At 41.5% G+C, this 20,371-nt stretch overlaps 1 protein-coding gene across 9 annotated transcripts in view; it reads right to left on the bottom strand.

The window, feature by feature from the left end:
- The window catches only part of ZNF445 (zinc finger protein 445), a 35,041-nt gene that overhangs the window by 8,914 nt on the left and 5,756 nt on the right, over positions 1-20,371 (bottom strand). For 2 of the 9 annotated variants that reach the window (XM_074312532.1, XM_019724099.2), the window contains exon 1: positions 1,051-1,184. Coding sequence is in view for 7 of the 9 variants with exons in the window: in XM_074312526.1 (XP_074168627.1) it covers positions 1,051-1,476 (426 nt within the window). In the remaining 2 variants the exon portion in view is untranslated. Of the gene's footprint in view, positions 1-1,050; positions 1,617-9,865; positions 9,977-12,734; positions 16,090-16,255; positions 16,475-19,440; positions 20,366-20,371 lie in introns of those variants that run through there. The other 7 variants (XM_074312526.1, XM_074312528.1, XM_074312529.1 and 4 more) reach the window with 7 other exon arrangements.

The following is a 20,371-nucleotide window of genomic DNA, read 5'->3' as shown; positions in this document are numbered from 1 at the left end:
ATTTGCTTTAATAATCATTTTTAGATCCTTTTGATCTCATGGTTTTGTTAAAATGATAAATACTCTTTCGGAGTTTTAAAACTAGTACCCAACATTGAGCAAAGAGGTTTTCTTTTGTAATAGTCATACCTTGTATTGATGTGTTGCCATTTACTGCTGGTAAACCATGTTCGGATGTGTTATTTGATTGATTTAATTTTATATTAAATTTGGGGGAGAAGTGTGTCATATATGTTTCAGAAATCTTAAAAGTAACTTTTATTTATGCACGAAGCACATATATAGAATTACACCTGTTTTTGTAGAAATAACCATTTTAAAGAAGCCTACAAAAATGATAAATGCACTTTTTAAAAAAGCTCCAAAGATACAGGAAATGCTGAGAAGCCCGACTGTGAGGCAGAAGGGGCAGCAGAGTATATTTGAACTGACCCGCTGCTCTACTGCTGGCACTGGGGGTGGCAGCTCTCTTTCCCTGTGCCAAGGCCAGGGCTGGGCGCAAGGAAGGTACTCAAATACATACTGAATGAATTCTCATTGTCAGACCAGTTTGGCGTTTTCTTTCCATTAAACTGAGGCTTTGAAAGGGACAATCAGCAGTGTGGGCAAGCACACTGAGGCGGTGAAATCTCAGCCGCGCACAGAACGTTTCCTCAACAAAATGGTACCCGCAGCCTGCTCTCCTAGGTCTTCACAGGTACGCAGAAGCCAAGAGTCCCCTTAAAAGCCAGAGCCAGCACCCCCATTACACAGGTCAACATCAGGTCCAATGAGATAAAACGTGGAAATGGACTCTGCGTACTCTAAGTCACTGTGTCCAAAACCACTGTTACTATTATTTTTGGATACTTCCTGACCCTCTTCCTGGAGCTGACAGACCTCTGGGAAAGTGAGAAGGGCTTGGCTTACGGTCCAGTTCTCAGCTGCTCAGGTGCCATGGGAATGAGAGGGGAAGATTTGCCCTGCATTCCTCAGTGCTGAAGGTTTAGAGGCCAACCCCACCCCCAGATAAGCTGGCTCACTGGGCACTGCACACTTGCTCACACTCACCCTCCACGGTGTCCCACAGACGTCTCTCTGCAGCTCTTCTAGCAGGGCCGCAGCCTCCCCGCCACTCTCAGGGTGATGCAGCTGCACCCAGGTCCGGAGCTCTGCAGGCAGGATGCTCAGGAACTGCTCCAGCACCAGCAGCTCCAGCATCTGGGCCTTGGAGAGAGCGTCAGGCCTCAGCCACCAGCGGCAGAGCTCCCGGAGCCGGCTCAAGGTCTCCAGGGGCCCAGAAGACTCATGGTAGCGAAGCTGTCTGAAGAGCTGACGGAACAGCTCCTGGCCAGGACGGTTGAGTGTCTGCGGCCTGGCAGCCTGCACTGAAGCGTAGCCTTCACCCTCTTCCTGCTTCACCATTGGAAGGCGTCCTCGCTCCCTGGAAGCCTGGGCCTGAGCTGGATGCACGGCATACCACCTGCCTGGAGGCATCACTCCTGTTCAGAGTCTGCGCAGCACAGTGCAAACCAAGCCTACATTAGCCGTGTCGCTGCTGGGACCTTGGTAGTATCTTTTCGGCACTGCAGTGGACAACGCCATTAGCTGGGACATCAGACGTCACTGGCAAGAGACTGAAATAACCAATATCACTGTTCAGAAGGGACGTGAGAACGACAGTGCTGCTTGGTCCTGTGATTTTGGATCACCTTTGGATGTATGAGAGGAAGGCACGTGAGCATTTGCACAGTGGTGGCCACCAGTATCAAGCCGACCAGGGCTAGATCGTTACATACAGTAAAATATGTACAGGACTTTAGATAGATAGATAGATAGATAGATAGATAGACAGACAGACAGACAGACAGACAGACAGACGGATAGACGGATAGATGACAGATAAAGATCTCAAATCAATTACCTAACCTTCCACCTAAAAACGCTGGAAAAAGAACTAACTAAACCTAAAGCAAGCAGAGGGAAAGAAATAATAAAGAATAGAGTGGAAATCAATGAAACAGAGATTTGAAAAACAACAGAGGAAAAAAATCAATGAAATCAAAAGTTGGTTCATTGAAAAGATCAACAAAATAATGAACCTTTAGCCAGACTTACAAAGAAAAAAGAGAAGGCTCAAATTACATAAATGAGAAATGAAATAGGGAACATATTACTGGCTTTACAGAAATAAAAAGAATTATTTTTGCCCATAAATTAAATATTTAGATGAAACTAACAAGCTACCATAAAACACAAACTGATGAAATTGACTCAAGAAACACACAATTTGAATAGACAAGTAAAGAGATTGAACTGTTAATCAAACACTACCCATAAAGGAAAGCTAAGGCCCAAATGGCTTCACTGCTGAATTCTACCAAATATTTAAAGAAAAAGTAATTCCAATTCTTCACAAACTCTTCAGAAAAACAGAACAGAGGGGAACATCTCCCAATTTACTCTATGAGGCCAGCATTACCTTGATACAAAAACCCCATAGATCAGTATCTCCTATGAATATAAAGGCAAAAATTCTCAACAAAATACTAGCAAACTGAATCCAGCCACATCTTAGAATTACACCCCATGACTGAGTGAGATTTATCCTAGGCATGCAAGATTAGTTTAACATATCAATAGAATGAAAAAACAAGTATCACATGATGATGTCCATAGGTGCAGAAAAAGCATTTGACAAAATCCAAACTTTTCATGATAAAAGTACTCACTAGGAATAGAAAGGAACTTCTCAATCTCATAGAAAGCATCTATAAAAACCTACAGCTAACTTCAGACTTCATAGTTAAAGACCAAATACTTTCACCCAAAGGGTAGGAACAAGACCTTAAGGAAATCCACTCTCAAGTTTTCTATTTAACACTGCACAGAAGTTCTAACCAAGGCAATTAGGCAAGAAAAATAAAAGGCATCCATACTGGAAAGGAAGAAGTGAAACAATCTCTATTCACAAATGACATGCTCTGTACACAGAAAATCCTAAGACTTCCACTAAAAGCTATTAGAATGAATAAGAGTTTAGTAAGATTAAAGGATTTAAGATCAATATGCAAAAATCGATGGTATTTCTACATAGTAAAATAAACAAACCAATGAAGAAAACAATTCCATTTATATTCACATGAAGAATAAAATACATAGGAATGAATTTAACAAAAAGAACGAAACTAACACCCTCAAAACTACAAAACATTGTGTTAAAAAGTAAAGATTTAAATAAATGGAAATGCATTCTGTGTTCATGCCTCAAAAGACAAAATATTAAGATGACGATACTCCCCACATTTATCTATATATTCAACGCAATCCCTATCAGAGTCCCAACTGGCTTGTTTGTAGAAAGAGACCCACCATAGCCAACACAATCTTGAATAAGAATAACTGAAAAGACTCACACTACTAATTTCAAAACTTACTTTATAAAGCAGCAGTCATCAAGACAGTGTGGTGCTGGCCTAAGGATGGGCACATAGAACACTGAAACAGAATTAAGAGTCCAAAAACAAGTCTAAATATATCTATGATCAATTTATTTTTTCCCAATTTTATTAAGAAATAGGTCAATTTATTTTTGACAAGGGTGCCAAAGAGTGCCAGCACTCAAAGCAGGAAGAACAATCTTTTCAACAAATGGTGCTGGGACAATGGTATGTTTACATAAAAAAGAATGAAGTTGGATCCCTACATAAAGCAATGTACAAAAATTAACACAAAATGGATCAAAGACCTAAATGTAAGAGCTAAAGCTATAAAATTCTTACCAGAAAACACAGGTGTAATACTTTATGACACTGGAGTAGGCAATGCAATCTACCAAATGCACATCAAAAGCACATGTAAAAAAAGAAACACATAGATAAATGGGACTTCATCAAAATGTAAAACTCTTATACTTCAAAGGACATACAAAGAAACTGAAAAGATAACCCACAGACTGGGAAAAAATATTTGCAAAATAAAAATCTCGTAAGGGACTTTTATCTAGAACATATAAAGAACTCTTACAATTCAATAATAGACAAATAACAATTAAAATTGAACAAGGCATCTGAATAGACATTTCTCAAAAAAATATATAAAAATGGCTGACAAATACACAGGATACTCAACATGAGACATCAGGGAAAAGCAGATCGAGACCACAGTGAGATACCACTTCATACCCACTAGACTGGCTAGAATCAAAAAGTCAGAAAAGTAATGTGTTGGTAAGATTGAAGGGATACTGGACCCCTAATGTGCTGATGGGAATGTAAATTGGGGCAGCCACTTTGTAAAACAGTCTGCCAATTCTTCAATAAGTTAAACATACAGTTACTACTTGCAATTCTTTATCCAAGAGAATGAAAATAGGTATCCACAAAAAACTTGTAAACAAATGTTCATAGCACCACTGTTCATAATGGTCGAAAGGAGGAAACAACCTGTGTTCACCAAGGACTTCAAATTGATTAGTATACAGTTCTTCACATACTGGTATTCTCTTCAAGTTAAAAAGAAAGGTCTACTAAAGTTATAGCTTTATCTCCTTTTGGTACACATTCTTAGCAATCCAGGAATAAAGGGAAACTCTTCCACCTGAGATGGGGAAAAACCAAGAGAAATTTACAGCAAATGTAACACTAAATAGGAAAGACATTAATAGCCTTCAGTTAAAACCAGGAACAATCAGATAATGGAATCCTAGCCAATGCAATTAAACAAGAAAAAAGAGATACACAGAAAACTGTTAGAAAAGAAAGGGGCAAAGCTAATACTACTCATGAATGATCTGAACATCCATCTAAAAAAATCTAAGAGAATCAACCAAAAAACTGTTAGAACATGGAAGGTCATTAAGTGGGCTGAATATATAATATTTAATCAATAACTTTCCAATACACCAGCAATGACCAATTAGACAGAGAATCAACACAACAGCAGCCAACAAAAACCATAAAATATCCGGAAATAAGCTAATAAAAAATATACAAGACCTTAACAGTAAACTGCCACAAGACAAAATAGATCTGAATAAGTCTTAAGTATGGGAAGACTAATCTTTTCAAGATGTCAACTGTTTCTAAATTAACATGAAAAGTCTATAAAATCCCAAAAAAACCTCAAAATAATTTTTCTTCAGATATTCTAGAGTAAGCATATTCTACAATTCACACAAATGAGTAAAAGGACGGCAATACCCAAGACAACTTTTTAAAGATTTGTTTTACCAGATAATATGGCTTATTATAAAAGTACCGTAATTAAAATAGTGTGTATTATTGAAGGAATACACAAATAGATAAAAAGAACAGTACAGAATCCTGAAAAACTTATATACATGTACAGATCTGGCATGTGACAGAGGTAGCATTACAAGACAGTGGATAAATCAATTACAAGAATAGGTAATTCAATGACTTGTGTAGGGACAACTGGCTAGGCCAATAAAAAATTAAAAGATCACATGCAAAATGAATTATAGTTGAAGATTTAACTTCAAAGAGAGAGAGAGAGAGAGAGAGAAAACGAACCCTGGAATAAGCAAGGATTTTTTTAGAAAACAAAAGGATAAGAGTGATATATGACTACATCAGTATTTAAAAACCTCTTGTGCCAAAAAAAACACACAAAAAAACAAACAAACACAAACCACTGATACTCCTAGAAGTGTAAATTTATACAGCCACCAGGAAGGGTAGTTTGAAAGTCTGTGGTAAAACTAAAAAGTCACATTACTTAGGCCCCAGGAATTTCACTCGTAGGAATCTCCCAGGAAAAACACTTGCACAGGTATACAGACATTTACACAGGTGCTCCCTAGAGCCCTCTTTGTAATAATACAACATCAGAAATAACTTACTTGCCCATCAATATAGCTAAATAAAACGTAGCACTTTATAGGATGAAATACCACCCAACAGTTAAAAAGATCGTACTAGACCCTTAAGCATCAACATAACTGCTGCCCTGTTCCCTGGGTGTACGGCCAAGGTTAAAAAGCAGGTAACTACCACCTGCAGAAGAGACCAGAGCACGATATTAAGTTGTTGAGAACATAAAACAGACACACCAGGCTCAAGTGGTCCAGCGTTCACTTACAGCAAGAGAGAAGAGAAAGAGCACACCAGATTCAGCCCCTTGCAATCCCCTGGTCCCCCACTTCACAGCCATGGGGGTACCGGTGGGGTGGCTACAAACGCCACATTTCATGCTGCAGTAGAGAAGCTCAAGCCCCTGCCAGTGGGGGTGTCACTGGAAAGGATGATTTTCCTTGCTTCTTGTCTTCTTGAAAGAAAGAATTCAGCCAAGAGACAGGAGTCAAGCAAGCAGCAGACAGCACAGTTTATCTGCAAAGCGAGTACACGCCGAGCAGCAGTGCACTGACTCGAGAGTGGGTGCAGCCCCCCATCTCTGGGTCCCTGGCCCTATAATCCATAGATTGCGTTATCCTCCTCCTCCCCTGCTCCTGCTTTCTCCTCCTTCTGCACGTCTCCTTCATCCTAGTGTGTTTGCACCAGCCCAGGTCTTTGCTCTGGCTCCGCACTTCTGTGGGTTTGTAATAGGAGGTTGATGGCGCCACCAGGTTACCTGTGGAGGCCTCCTCATTCCTCCTCCTCCTGCTCATGTCTCCCTCCCCACCTACTCCATCAAGGGCTGAAATACACAAAGCAGGAGTGGGCCTGAGCACCACTGCCATAGGCACTCCAGCACAACAAAGGGCTCTACACGAAGCCTGACCAGGGAGCCAGAGTCCCTTCCGAGGCATAAGCCCAGCACAGGCTGAGCCGGCTCTGCAACCCCTTCCATGGAAATGTTCCCCGCTCCGGGCCCCTCTTATGCTGCTACGCCAGAGACAAGAGACTGCGCTCGACTGCCTCTAACAACAACAAAAACACACGCTAAGTTACAAAGCACATCCTAGAAAACACTGCAGGAAAAAACCCTAAAATCATGTATATGTGTATGTAAGTGTGTATGTGTGTGAGGCACAGACAAGTTCTCAAAGGAATTTAAAACGGCCTGGAAGGATTCACAAAAACTCTTCTGGATTGTGAGGGCAAGGGTAGGGAATAGTAGTTAAAGGAGATTTCACTTTATTTGGAGCCATTTGATTTTTTAACACAACATTTATATCCTAGGTCTCTCCTTTTTTTTTTTTTTTCTAAGTGCACACAGAAAACGATGAATGCAAATACACCAAAATCTTAGAAGTGGTTAACCCTCGGTGTTGGAAATATGCCTGCCTATTATTTTCCTCTTTGTTTTTTTATCATTTCCCAATTTCCTCAAGTAAAAAGTAAATTAAAAAGCAAGCTTTAGAAATTATAATTATGAACTCACTCATGTCGTAAAACAAAATAAAAATAAAGCACAGTTTGCATGTGCACGAAAAACATCCTAAACCTTGCCACCAAAGTGTTTTCAGCATTATCTCCTCTGCCAGGTGGGATGAGAGAACTTTCCCTGCGAATTTACTTATGCTCCCTGAATTATTATGCACCACTTTTATAATCAGCAAAGCGGTAATTCTGCTTAGAAACCAAAGCAACTGAGTATCAGCTCCCAGGACTATAAAGAGGTGGGCACCCAACAAAAGAGGCAGCATGTCCTTGAAGGGAACGTGGGTGCAAATGGTGCCTACAGCTGAAGCAACTGGGGAAACACAACAGGTGATCTTAGTTCTGTTTTGGCATCTAGTCAGCAACCCAATCAGAGAAGGCTGGTTGAACAAAGAGAACAACGTAAGAAAAAACTGAGAAGTGAGATAAAGAATAAAAAGAAGGAAATGCTGCTCCCAAACTCAACCTGGAAAAGAAAAAAGAACAAACTTCTATAGGCAGACAACAGACTGGTGGTGACCAGAGAGGAAGCGGTCAACTGTATGGTGACAGCGGAACTTAGACGTACGGTGGTGAGCACGATGTAGTGCATACAGTGGTCAATTTATAATGTCACACACCAGAAACAGAATGTTACCAACCCATGCGACCGCAATAAAAAATGAATCAAAAAATAAACCAGAAAAGAGGGTGTTAAACAACACAAATCTACAAAGACGTGTGAGATGGCCAGCAGGCCCTGCCACCTACTCGTATAGCAAAGTGGCCCCATTCCTCTGTGCAACCAGTTACAGATGATGGTTGGCTCCCCGGAAACTACGGTCCCCTCCAGCCCCTAACAGTGTTAAGCAAATTTAAAGAAACCATTACCTTCAGCCATATTAAAACAAGAGCCAGCCTCTCCTCCATGTGTTATAAAACAATACCTTTTCCACGACTCAGGGACTCAGCAGGTGCGGGCAGGACCCACAGAGATGAGGTGACTGACACTGAGACGGGAAGAAGGCTCCCACCAGAAAGCATGCCACCATCCAGCTACAAGAAGAAACTCCAGCCCTGCGCCAGGGGAGGACGAGTCAGGTAAAGAACTACCTTACCGGTCAGGCGCGTTGTGGGGGCTGATGAAGTTCAGCAGAGCAATGAAGACTTGCTCTAAAAAAAGGGGGAAAGGGGGTAAGAGGAACTGTTCAGAGAAAGCAAAAGGAAAATGAAAGAAGTGATCAAGTAAATAACTGCAGGCCTATGAAAAAGACTTGAAGACACAACAAAAGAAGGCGGAAGAGGAAAGGGTGCTTCAGGAGCAGAGGGGCAGGCTCACGCATCGCTGAGCTCCAGCGGCACAAAGAGAGCAGAAATACTGCTCCGAGGAGGCTGACAGTCAGAAAGAGAGACAGTGACTACCCAGCCAAACCCCCAGAACGGACTGGAGAAAAGGAAGAAAACTGAAGTATGAAAAGAACCAGAGGGTTAGCTCAGTTGGTTAGAGCGCGGTGCTCTTACAACAAGGTTGCCGGTTCGATCCCCACATGGGCCACTGTGAGCTGCGCCCTCCACAACTAGATTGAAACAACTCCTACTTGACTTGGAGCTGATGGGTCCTGCAAAAACACACTTAAAAAATAAAAAGTTAAAAAAAAAAAAAAAGAACTAGAGTGCTGCCGAGGGTGAAGAGAAATCTGGCACTCAGGCTAAAGACAATGAATTCGGGGTCAGAGAAGTATTTTGAATATTGCACCCACAGGAAATATACATGACAATGACCTGTCTCAGGAATTTGGGGCCCACAGTGAAATTTTCACCAAAAATAAGCCTCCAGGCTGTTGTATTCTGAAGCAGCTGTCAGAAATGTCCAAAGAGGTCAGTGAAGCATTTGGAAAGAGGTGAGAAGACTGACAAACAGGAAAATGAGGGTGACTGCCTGGGACTACAACCAAGGATGGCAGGTCTTCAAAGAAAGGGCGAGCCCAGCCTCTGCCACCATGAACATGGGTAAACCTAAAAACCTCCTGGCCCTTTCAAACTCAGAATGAAAGACTCAGAGCACAGGAAAGAGGTGGGAGCCAGTGAGCGGAACCTGCCCAGTTCAACTCAGGTATCCTAATGCAGCAGGGTCCTCCGTGTCCCAACTAGCTTTGAGGACGGAAGAAAAGCTTCATTCATCAACTTGTTAACATTCTACCACAGACATGAGCCCTGGGGCCCTGGAAACCTCAGCTGGGTCACACCTCTTCTCCCAGACCTTCATACCTTAACCCATTCTCATTCCACAATGAAAATGACTTTGAGAAGACCAGGGAAAATCCCAAGCAGTCCACTGGCCATTTTCCAGGGACACTTTCTTCTGTTTGTTATTTTGCTTCTTCAATTCATATGCAATGTCATTTTATTGTTTGCTTTCCTTTTCAAGTCCCCATTAAATAGTCCCTTATTCTCTGGTTTGTCCTACCAGTGTGAGGGTACATAGGTTTATTTTACACACTGATAATAAGCAAACAAGAAAGACTGCTTCCAGTACATATTTTAAATGTTAAAATAATACTTACACAAATATCTCAATTAAGAAATAATCTCAAACTCAGTGCCCAAAACTTGGCTTCTAAATACCATCTTGCAGTAAACAGAACCAGGGGTCTTTGGAGAAGTGGTTGCCAGCGCTGGGGAGAGAAGATACAAGATGAGTATTCTGCGGTGCCAGAGTGTCAGGGAGACACACAATCAATATGGGGGCACTTCAAGAGCAAGCAGGAGCCAACCGCAGAGAGCTCCCAATGCCCAAAGCTACAATGATGTAAGAAACAGAATAAACAACAGCAGCACTGCATTATAGGCCAAAGAATAAATGACACATACAACTCACACAGAGATATAATAAAAAAACAAAACAGGGAGAAGGCACAACTCTTCCTCACAAACAATTCCAGTTAATGAATGGAGAAAGAACCACAGAAATGAAAGTCACCATTTAATAACTGCTGCAGGCAAGATCCATCAAGGAATTGGTGGGTGAAAGTTAAGGAGAAACAGGATATTTCTATGCAAAATCTCAAAGTATAGTCCCCCAAATACTTACTAATTACAAGGGAAAGACAGTAAGTATCGTTACAGTGGTGAAACCTGGCAGGCACCATGGGATCAAGATCAGTATCACCAGTAATAAGACAGAACGGCATTATCCTCAATCAAGCAGAAGAAAACATAACAAAACCATATTGACGGTCATTCTAAAAACACTACTACGAAATACTTCAGAAGTATCGATGTCACGAAAAACAGGAAAAGCCTGAGTGAGGCACTGCCACAGATTGAAGGAGGTAAGGAGACACGACAACTAAAGGAAATGAAGAATTCTACATTGGATCCTGGAACACAAAAGGTCATTAGACAGAAACTGACGAACTCGGATTAACCTCAGAAGTTTAATCAATCACGTTGTACCACTGTAAATTTCTTAGATTTGATGACTGTACTATAGTTATGCAAGGTACTAACTTTAGGCAAACTGGCTATAGAGTATAAGGGAACTCTGTACAGTTCTGAAACCCTCCCTATGTCTATACTTATTCAAAATAAAAAGGTTTGAAATTGAAAACGTTTCAGCTGTTATCCTTTTTTTCTGATTTATTTCCATCTTCACGATTTAGGATTAACTCAGCAATCAAGGACACTAAATACAGTCAATTCTTATCTCCTCCAATTGGGATTCATTCTTTCATTAATATAACAGGTGTGTGAGAACAACTACTATGTCCCAGGCACTAAAGTCACAGCAGTGAATACAGCACACAAAACGCACTGCCTGGAGGACCTTATGGGAAGACAATGAAATAAAATACACAGTATGTCAGACCATGACAGGCGCTGTGTATGTAGTAAACAAAACAAGGAAGGAGGAGAAGAAGAGGTCTAAGATCAGGGAGGGAAAGTGTAAGCTCAAAAATTCAGTCCGATAGAGCGCGTCACCATGAAGGAGCTCTTTCCGAGTGTGTGATATAAAAACTCTGGAGCCTGCAGGATAGAGTTATGTTCACTATGCTTTCTTCATTTTCACTCTCAAGCAACTCTCTGACATCACAGAAAGCTGATACACTAACACCCCCTGGGGATCAGGAGCCACAGAAAACTTAATGGTGCAACACAGTATTTTGGATGCTTTTGTCAGTTCCCTTTTTAAGCACATAGTGAGGTTTATCTTCAAAACATTCCCATCCTTTCAGCTTAAGTTAGGATTACTTATTTAACCAGAATTTGTCTGCCTTTCTTCAGCATTAACGTAACAGCAAGAGCAGCTTCACTGGTCAGTCCCAGAATATGCAGATACCCACGTGTCTATACCAGATGGAAGTTCCCTAAAACCCTTCATCAAAACTTGGCTAAAACCACTCGTCATTTCCTTGCAAAATAACCAACTAGTAGGAATGAGTCGTCACTTTTGAACTACAAATGGTTTGAAACCGAATGGTGATCTTTCCTGGCTACCACTTTTAACTTAGGAAGGAGACTATTTTTGATTTCTTAGGCCTGTGCAAGTCAGAAGACGGTACAGCGGCTTTAGGTTAGAGATGCACCTTATTTTTTAAAAACTCCATTTTACATACTCCTCTTTCATTTTGAAACCAGACAAGCACCGTAATAAATAAGATTTTCCTATTTTCTCCACAAACGTTGTTTGTTGAACATGTACAGCCTCATGTACTGTGTACTATGGGAAATTAACTGCAAACAAAATGTTTTCTTTTAATTATACTTGCAAAAATGTCGTAGTGGTTTCCTAAGGCTAGCACCAAAATTAACCAATGTATGACCAAATGCATTCTGCAAATTAAAATTATTAAATATAATTTTCAAACAGCAATGGTATAAATGTAGTTAATGCTAGAGTTATACACTCTAAAATGGTTAAAATAGTACATTTTTATGTATCATATGGAAAATGTTATGCGTATTTCATCACAGTATTGTTTTATCACAAGTTTTCAAAAGCAACAATATGATCCCGCTTCATAATAAAAATTGAGTTTGCATAATTATGCACAAATTTTAAAATGACAGGAAGATTCCTGATGGAAACATTTGCGGATTGCAGTTACTTTTACTTTCCTTACACACCCCCGTCACCTAATCGGCCGTAATGAGTACGCTTTGTTTGCATAATTGGGAGAAAAACGAAAGGCAGGGAACCATTACTCCCAACTCCCTCCCCCGGGCGCCCCAGGCGGAGAAGCGCTCCCAGACCCGCCCTCACGGCGGCGGGGAGGCGATCCCGGGCCAGCGCAGCCGCCCCCGGCGCAGCCTCCAGGCCGGGCCTCACCGCCACGCCACTCCCGGCAGGGCTGGCCGCCCCCGCCGCACTCCCGCAACCCCGCGCCAGCACACCGGCCCCCGACGCCCGCCGTCTCCGTTTGGGCTACTCACCGACTCCCGCAGCACCGACAGTGGATCCTCCGGCCGCAACCGCCGGCCTCGCGCCTGTCTTAACTCCCGACCCGGTCGCGCACGCGCGTTGGCGCCCGGGGCCTCGGCAGACTCTCTAGGAACCTTGGAGGGTCAACGTCTCGACTCCTCCCCGGTTCCAGTGCAGTGATGGCCAGCCCCTGGACCACCCGGCGCTCGTCCCCACCTCTCCCGCTGGACGCCTGCCCTCCACTCTCTGATACCCATTGGAGTCCCAGAGCTCTATCATCCTTGGCCTGTTTCCCCACTTCCCTCCCAATTTGTGTGTGCCCTACTGCCCCGACCAGCGGGGCATTCAACAGAGACCGAAGAGAGACACCCTGAAAAGAGAAAATAGGAGGTGCGAAGAAATGGAGGCAAGACAGAATTCCGATCAAGCCTCAAATTTTTATTGTAATGGGGATAGATATATATGTGTGTAGAAAGGGGAAGTGGTACACGTCACGAGGAGGTGCTGTGAGTTATGACCTTACATGGATAGGCAAACCAGAATTGTTACCACCAGGATCTATTTTTGGCTTCAGGCCAACGGTCTGACTTCCTGCTATGCAGGATTTTTCTGTGAAGGCAAGGTTCCTTTGCCTGGGTCCCAGCACCCTACTGCTCTTGGGTCTTCCCTATCCCCAGCGAAGTCTAGGATCCAAAGCCAGAGGTCAAAATAGAGACCAGCTGATAAGGTTCTGGCTGGAAGCAGCTGAAGGGGTCATTCATTACTCCCTGGGGCCCCCTTCAATGAGAGGAAAGAGATCCGAAGGGATACTTGTTTCCAGGACGACTTGTTCCCCATCCTCACCACAAGCTGGGGTGCTTTTTCATTCCCAGCCACAGGCACATAAAACTGTAAGGGTGAAATTCAGGGAATCAGTAACGCAGTTAGACTTAGCTAGTTTGCAGTTTGACCCACCGCATAGCTTGCTATCTAGTCACCCGTAATTAAACCTAGTTTGTTTGCAGTTTGATCCATTCTGATATTCAGCTGTTTTCTCTTTGTTTCTCCCTTCACTGATTAACTGAAGAACTGTTTGTTCCCTTTCTCAAGTAAACCCATACCTCATTAATTAACAATATCCTAACATGGGAAAGAGCAATTTCTTAATCCTCACCGACACCGGAATCCAATCTACAACTTCTTGCAGTTTTTATTGGTGGTGCATAATCCCAGGCCTCAATGGCCAAGTTCGAGTCCAGAGTCCGGAGATAATATTATCTTCAAACAGACGAGACCCCAGAAAGGATGTCAGCGCTCAGATCTGCCTGATTGACTCCCCCTTTCCTATATAAGCAAAAGCTAACCTGAAATTAGGTGCAGCGGTCCACTCTCAGTCTCTGGACTCTGCCGGCACAACCTCACAGGTGTTTCTCTCCTTGCTACTTGAGGTAGCCATCATCTTTGGACACTGCCATGGGCCTTCTCTCTCTGCCCTAACTTTAATAAAAACATCCTTTGTACAGTCTGTGAATGCCTTCACCTTTTGCGAACGACCAGGGGTTAATTCGCCACAACGACAAAAACTTGACCTCCCCACACCTCCAGCCTTTTCTCCTATTAATAACGAACGAAATTCAACTGAGTAGATGTTTTAAATCTTACAGGGGGTGGCGGGGGTTATTCAGGCAGATTACCTAACTAATGCTGATCAGGAAATTCTTGACTTATTAAAGACAATAGGCCCACAATGGAGTTGCTAATGCTAAGCCCCATGTCACGGACACTTAATTTAGTTTTGGCTCTCCCAGGAATTAAATTTTTAAATCAATCAGGAATTTCCTGGTCAGCATTAGTTAGATATTCTGCCTGATAAACATCTCCCGTCCATCTCCTATAAGGAAAGTGAAACAGGGCCCAGTTGGGACTCCCACAAAAGAGGCCTTGCAATGTCCCTGGCCTCGCCTCTCTCCGCCCTAGAGCTTAACAATGGAAAAACCCCCTCCTTGCAGTTTGAGCTTGGAATGTCCCCTGTCCAGTTTCTTGCTTTAGATAATTACGCTGAAACTTGTGCTGGCTTATGATTACAGTACCCCTTGCTGATGATCACAATACCCCTTGCCCACTGATCACAATCTCTATGGCCTGGCATTCTTTCCAGGTTACTGTCATCACCACTCCTGGGTTGATGACCACATTGGAGAGCCACATCACCTGCGGGAAGACTCCAAGCAGACCTCTGGAACACAATGTGGCCCCTGAAGGAATGCCCAGATTTTCCCTGAAATATCCCAGGCTGGTCTGAGAATGTTAAGGCAGTTTTTGTAGGTGTTAACCCGCTGCCTTCTCAGACCACCGGTGCTCTGATAATAAACACTTAATTCTATGACCCAACTCCTGTGTCGGTCTATTGGCGGAGCGGCGCAGGCAGCAAGAGCCCCGGACTTGTCTGGCCTCTGGTTTCAAAAGTAACCTTATAATAACCAATCCACTTTTTTGCCTAGTGTAACTTGTTTCTGTTCCCTTCAGCTTGTAAATCTCTTGGCTTGTATAGCATTTCAGAGTTCCATTCTATCTGCTAGACTGGATGTTCCCCAATTCATGAATCGCTGAATTTTAAATTTTAAAATATGAATTTTGTGAAGTCAGCAAGGTTTCAGTGAGTTTAGAGATTTTGGGTTTGATAATCCCATTAGTTCTTTCAACTTTGTCTGATAATTGAGGGTGATAAGAGACAGTGGTAATTCCAAGAAGTCTGCATGGTTTTAGTTAAACCTCATGATTGTCCCAATGAAGAGGGTGCTTCAGTAGCTAGATATTGTGGAGGGTATATCCCAAGTGGGAAACACACTTTCCAACAGTTCCTTTGCCACTGTGAGAGTGTCAGCCTTGAGGCAAGGGAAGGCTTCAACTGATCCAGAAAACCTACATACAATAACAAGAACATATTGCTAACCCGTACTAGGTGGCAGTCGAATGAAGTCCATTTGCAGGTACTCAAATGGTCCAGAGGAAGGTTTGAGGCATCTGGAAACAAAAAGTTTCTCCAAGATTATGAACCTGCAAGGTCAGATTGGTGGCAAACAGCTTTCACAATTTTATAGAAGTCTCCCCACCAATATTTATTTAGTTTGAGTCAGCAATAGCATAGCTGGTGACTGAATGCAAGAACCAGAAGATGGGATTTACCAGGAAGCTGGGGAGAACCAAGCGGCCATCCTGGGTCTTCCATAGCTCTGAATTTACAACCAGTTTGCCCACTGAGATTTCTCCAATTCACGAGCAGACTGTTGCCATGTCTCAAGGACTTCAGGATGACAAAAAGCAGCCTGGCAACAAGGGGTCATGTTTTCAAAAACAGAATGGACTTCATTTATATGTGCCACAACCCTGTGGACGGAAAAGGAGCCACATATTAAACCTGACAATCTCAGGAGACTGAAAATAACCACATAAGAAGGCGTGAGCATAAAAAATTTCATAATGGGGCGGCCGGTTGGCTCTGTTGGTTAGAGCACAGTGCTCATAACACCAAGGTTGCCAGTTCGATTCCTACCTGAGCCAATGAGCTGCACCCTCCACAACTAGATTGAAAACAATGGCTTCACTTAGAGCTGAGCTGCTGATAGGCAGCCGGTTGGCTCAGTTGGTTAGAGCACAGTGCTCAAAACACCAAGGTTGCCGGTTCAATTCCCACATGGGCCAGTGAGCTGCACCCTCCACATTGAAAACGATGACTTGACTTGGAGTTGACGGGTCCTGGAATAACACAGTTCTGCAATAAAAATTTATAAAAATTTCAGAACTAAGTGGGCCATGGCAGGAAGTTATATCTTTAACCAAAAGTGTCCTTCATAAAGTTAATCTGTGCCTCTAAATGGGCCTGTCTATTGTCTTTTTGCACCTAAAATGACACCCTTGGAATGTCAGTAATCCCTTTTTCCGGACCAGAGCAAGACTGTACAGAATCCCTCATTATTATTCTTGTCCCTTGATTAAGATCTCTATGTGAACTATTAACTATCCTGTACCCATGTATGGGAAAGAAGTACCTGTCTCTCCAATTTACTTTTATCCAACCCCAGAGATTTCCGCACTTTGCTTTCTCCCACGTCCTTAATGTATCACCAATGCATTTCATGTAACCCTCCTCCTTTTATTCAATGTATAAAATAAGCTGCAAACCATTTCACTGAACATTTTCTCAATCTGTTGAGATTTTGCTTCCTGGCCATTGTCAGTTTGGCTCAAATAAACTCATACACCAGGGAGACTACAGTGATGGCTATGAGGAGAACACCAAGAGACTGAAGTATGCTTCTGCGCCAGGGACCCCATGGACCAAACCAGTTCATATCAAGTAATGTACCTGAAGAAAGTATCAGTCTGTTTTAGCCAATTGGCTTGGTTAATTTCTTATATTTGCAATAGTACTAGAGGTATTGATCCCGGTACACCAAGAGGTATTTGCTATGGCACAGGCTCCTTGTTCACCGAAAAGCAATTTTATTATCTAAAACCACATAAACAAGAAAGCCTCGCGACTTTTGTTGTGCAGCTATGGCCTTGGTGGTAAACTCGGCAACAATTGCCAGAGTAAGGAGCATTGTTACCTCATGCACTAACAGTTAAAGCAAGTAGGAAAAAGGCAAAAGGAATACAAGGTTTCCTATTGGAGATGAAGATTGATCAGTAATCTTGGGAGAGTTGTCCACCTCAAGACGTCCTCTGCTTCAGGGCAGGGAACTCCTGCCCAGATCTAAAGTCAATTTTAACTTTAGATCTCCAGCTGGTGTGCAGGTCCAAGAGTCTGTAGGAGCCCTTTTTAATTCGGAGATATGGACCCAAGGTTCAAGGCCCTGAAGTGTGGCTGTTATGAGGAGTGACGAGGATCTGGTATGGACACTTTCAATAAGGTTCAAGGACAGTTTACTTGTTAGCGATTCCAAGTCAGAAGAGTGGGAGAAAGTTGGCAAGATTAGTTTGGAGAGTTGTAGCCAGATACCCAGAAAAATTTAGGATACAGTCCAGTTTACAGGTAGATAAGAAAACCTCAAAGAACATGAACGAATAGGACTAGAATCTGATATTCACAAGGGTATGCTATAGCTTTTTACTGAAATATAATTTTTCTCTTTACAGTTACTCCCATGTTTAGCGAAGACGATCACAATAAGACTGATTTGTTAGCAAAATAACTCGTCTTATTAAACTTGGCTTGATTATTTACATAAGTGCAACAAGAATAGTGATTGACCATATAGTCATTTAAAAAGTCTGCTTTGTGAAATTTTTCATAAGGAATCTTAGATTGAACTTTTAAAAGCCTCTTGAGGCTAGGAAGCCATGCCAAGGACTTGCCAGAAGTTGCTGAAATACCAATAGATTTGGGTTAATTCTTCATTTCTTGAAGTTCCAAAATATCTTGATTTCCCTGGGGCTGCCAGGAAGTCTAGGAACCCTACCAGCAAGACAGCAGATTTTTCCAAGGGACTTTATCAGCTCCATAAAATCAACCTTAGTATCTTAAAACTGTCTGGTCATATCTGATTTTATGCACATCATTTTAAAATATGACATTCCAAAGCCTTGGTAATATAACACGTGTAGCCGATGTGTTCTGTTATAAGGAGAACAGATTTTAATGAATTTATGCAAACAACTAATCCATAAAAATAAAAATACTTACTAAGAGTTTCATAATTCTGGAGGGAATAAGGAGAAAAATAGAAATGTTTTAATTCAGTCTACAAAGGTATAATTTACAAAATTGCTGTAAATTACATATAGCTTAAAAGAAAAAAAAATTTCCTTAAATCTAGAAAACAAAACCTTAAAGAACTAGCATGTTTCAAACAAAAAGTCATAAAAATTATAATTATCCTTATCAGTTATTTATTCTTCTTCTTGAATCCAGTTTTTTCATTAGAGTTCTGGAGATTCATACCTAGTTTAGTTAAAGTGGCATTAAAGTTATCAGAAACCTGTATTCTAGAGTATGTGTCAGAGTCCTTTTCATAAATCTCTCTGAAGATAAAGCAGTTCTGCAAAAGCATCAGAGTAAAACAGTAACTGTCTGTAAATGACTAAAACACTTTTTAAAATTGCCATGGTTAGAGAGATGATAAGAGCTCACTTGATAAGGAAATTTAGTTCTTTGCCTGGCATACAATACCAACTAGACAAAGATGATACTGACAAATTTCTATGAACTTTAAACAATTTTTGGATAGCCTATAATAGTAGTATTTATCCATACACATGTAACCTAATAATTATCATTTTTCATTTGACAATGCATCCCATGTAATTTAACATGCCAAATAAAGCTAGTTTCACATCTCTTTTATTTTAGACCCCAATATACATTCTAACCATGTCTGAGCTGTCTGTCCCAGAATCACATCTAATTCTTATTTTCTTGAGCCTCAACACTTTTCTCCCTTCCATTGTCTCCGAAACATAAATCACAGCTCACAAAATCCTCACTTCTCCAGGTTCATACTTGACATTGTCCCTCTAACTTCTTTCTCCTCCTTTATCACAGTTGATCCTATGATCCTGCTAAGAGGAAGGGGGTGGACACCACAGGCAAAAGTGCCCAACCCTGGGGCCCAACTGTAATGGTGAAATAAAAAAGTTGTTCAAGCTTATGTCTGATACATGACTGTAGAAAGAGAGGAAATCCTCGGAAAAGATAGTCCAGAAAATAATTACAGTAATTAAGGGTACACTTCTCACCTTGAAGTTAGATGACAGTTGCAGGTAGACAGAACTAGTTGATAAGGAAATCAGACTATGTTGACTCTACTATCTTGCAACAAAACAGATCACTGTGAATTCCAATCTTCCAAGAATGCTTCTAACTGAGACTTCTAATCTTCTTTACCACAGCCATGAAAGAAAGGTCTTCTTTGCAGTGAATTTTGAGGCAATTCTTGTTTACTTAGGCAGCAGGGTAGAGCCAGCTAGTTCAACACTGGAGTCAGTGTGCAGGGAAAAGTGCTTATCAATGGGACACGACTGCCAACTCCAATACCTAGATACACACACACACACACACCAAAACTTTTTTTCTTTTTTTTTTCTTTTTGTCATTTCTTCACACACACCAAAACTCAAACACAAATCCAAGAGCTCTTTGAGGTGGTGATAACAGTAGTAAGACTCCCAGGGGTACAAGTGAAAAATATGAATGTGGCATTTCTATGACATCCTATGGTATCCATCTTTAAAATTTTTGGTCCAGTGGTGGGAGGGGAATTCATGCCCAGTTTTAAAATGGTTCAGTTGGGGAGTTGAGTTTTTAAAAATTATTTAACTAGAACAAATTATTATCTATCTGCAAATGAAAAATATACCATACCCAGCTTCAAAGAGCCTACATTAAATTGGTATGAATGTATACACATATGCATTAAGATGACAATAACAAGGCAATTTATTAGTTATTATCAACTTAATGCATATGTGTATACATTCATACCAATAGCTAACTGCAGTTTAAAAAGTAAAAAATTGTAAAAACTGCAATTACTTTTGCACCAACCTAATAATAACTGCAAATTGTAGTACAGACTAATACAAAATTTGAGGTCAAATCAATACAGGTTTAGAAGGAATGAAGAAGCATTGCGAGAACAAAGTTTTTCACAAATGAGCTGGATCTTAA

Source organism: Rhinolophus sinicus, linkage group LG10 (genome assembly GCF_036562045.2).
Source record: "Rhinolophus sinicus isolate RSC01 linkage group LG10, ASM3656204v1, whole genome shotgun sequence".
Taxonomy (NCBI): Eukaryota; Metazoa; Chordata; class Mammalia; order Chiroptera; family Rhinolophidae; genus Rhinolophus; species Rhinolophus sinicus.
The sequence above is the reverse complement of the archived record's forward strand: the minus strand, read 5'-3'. Positions and strand labels throughout refer to the sequence as shown.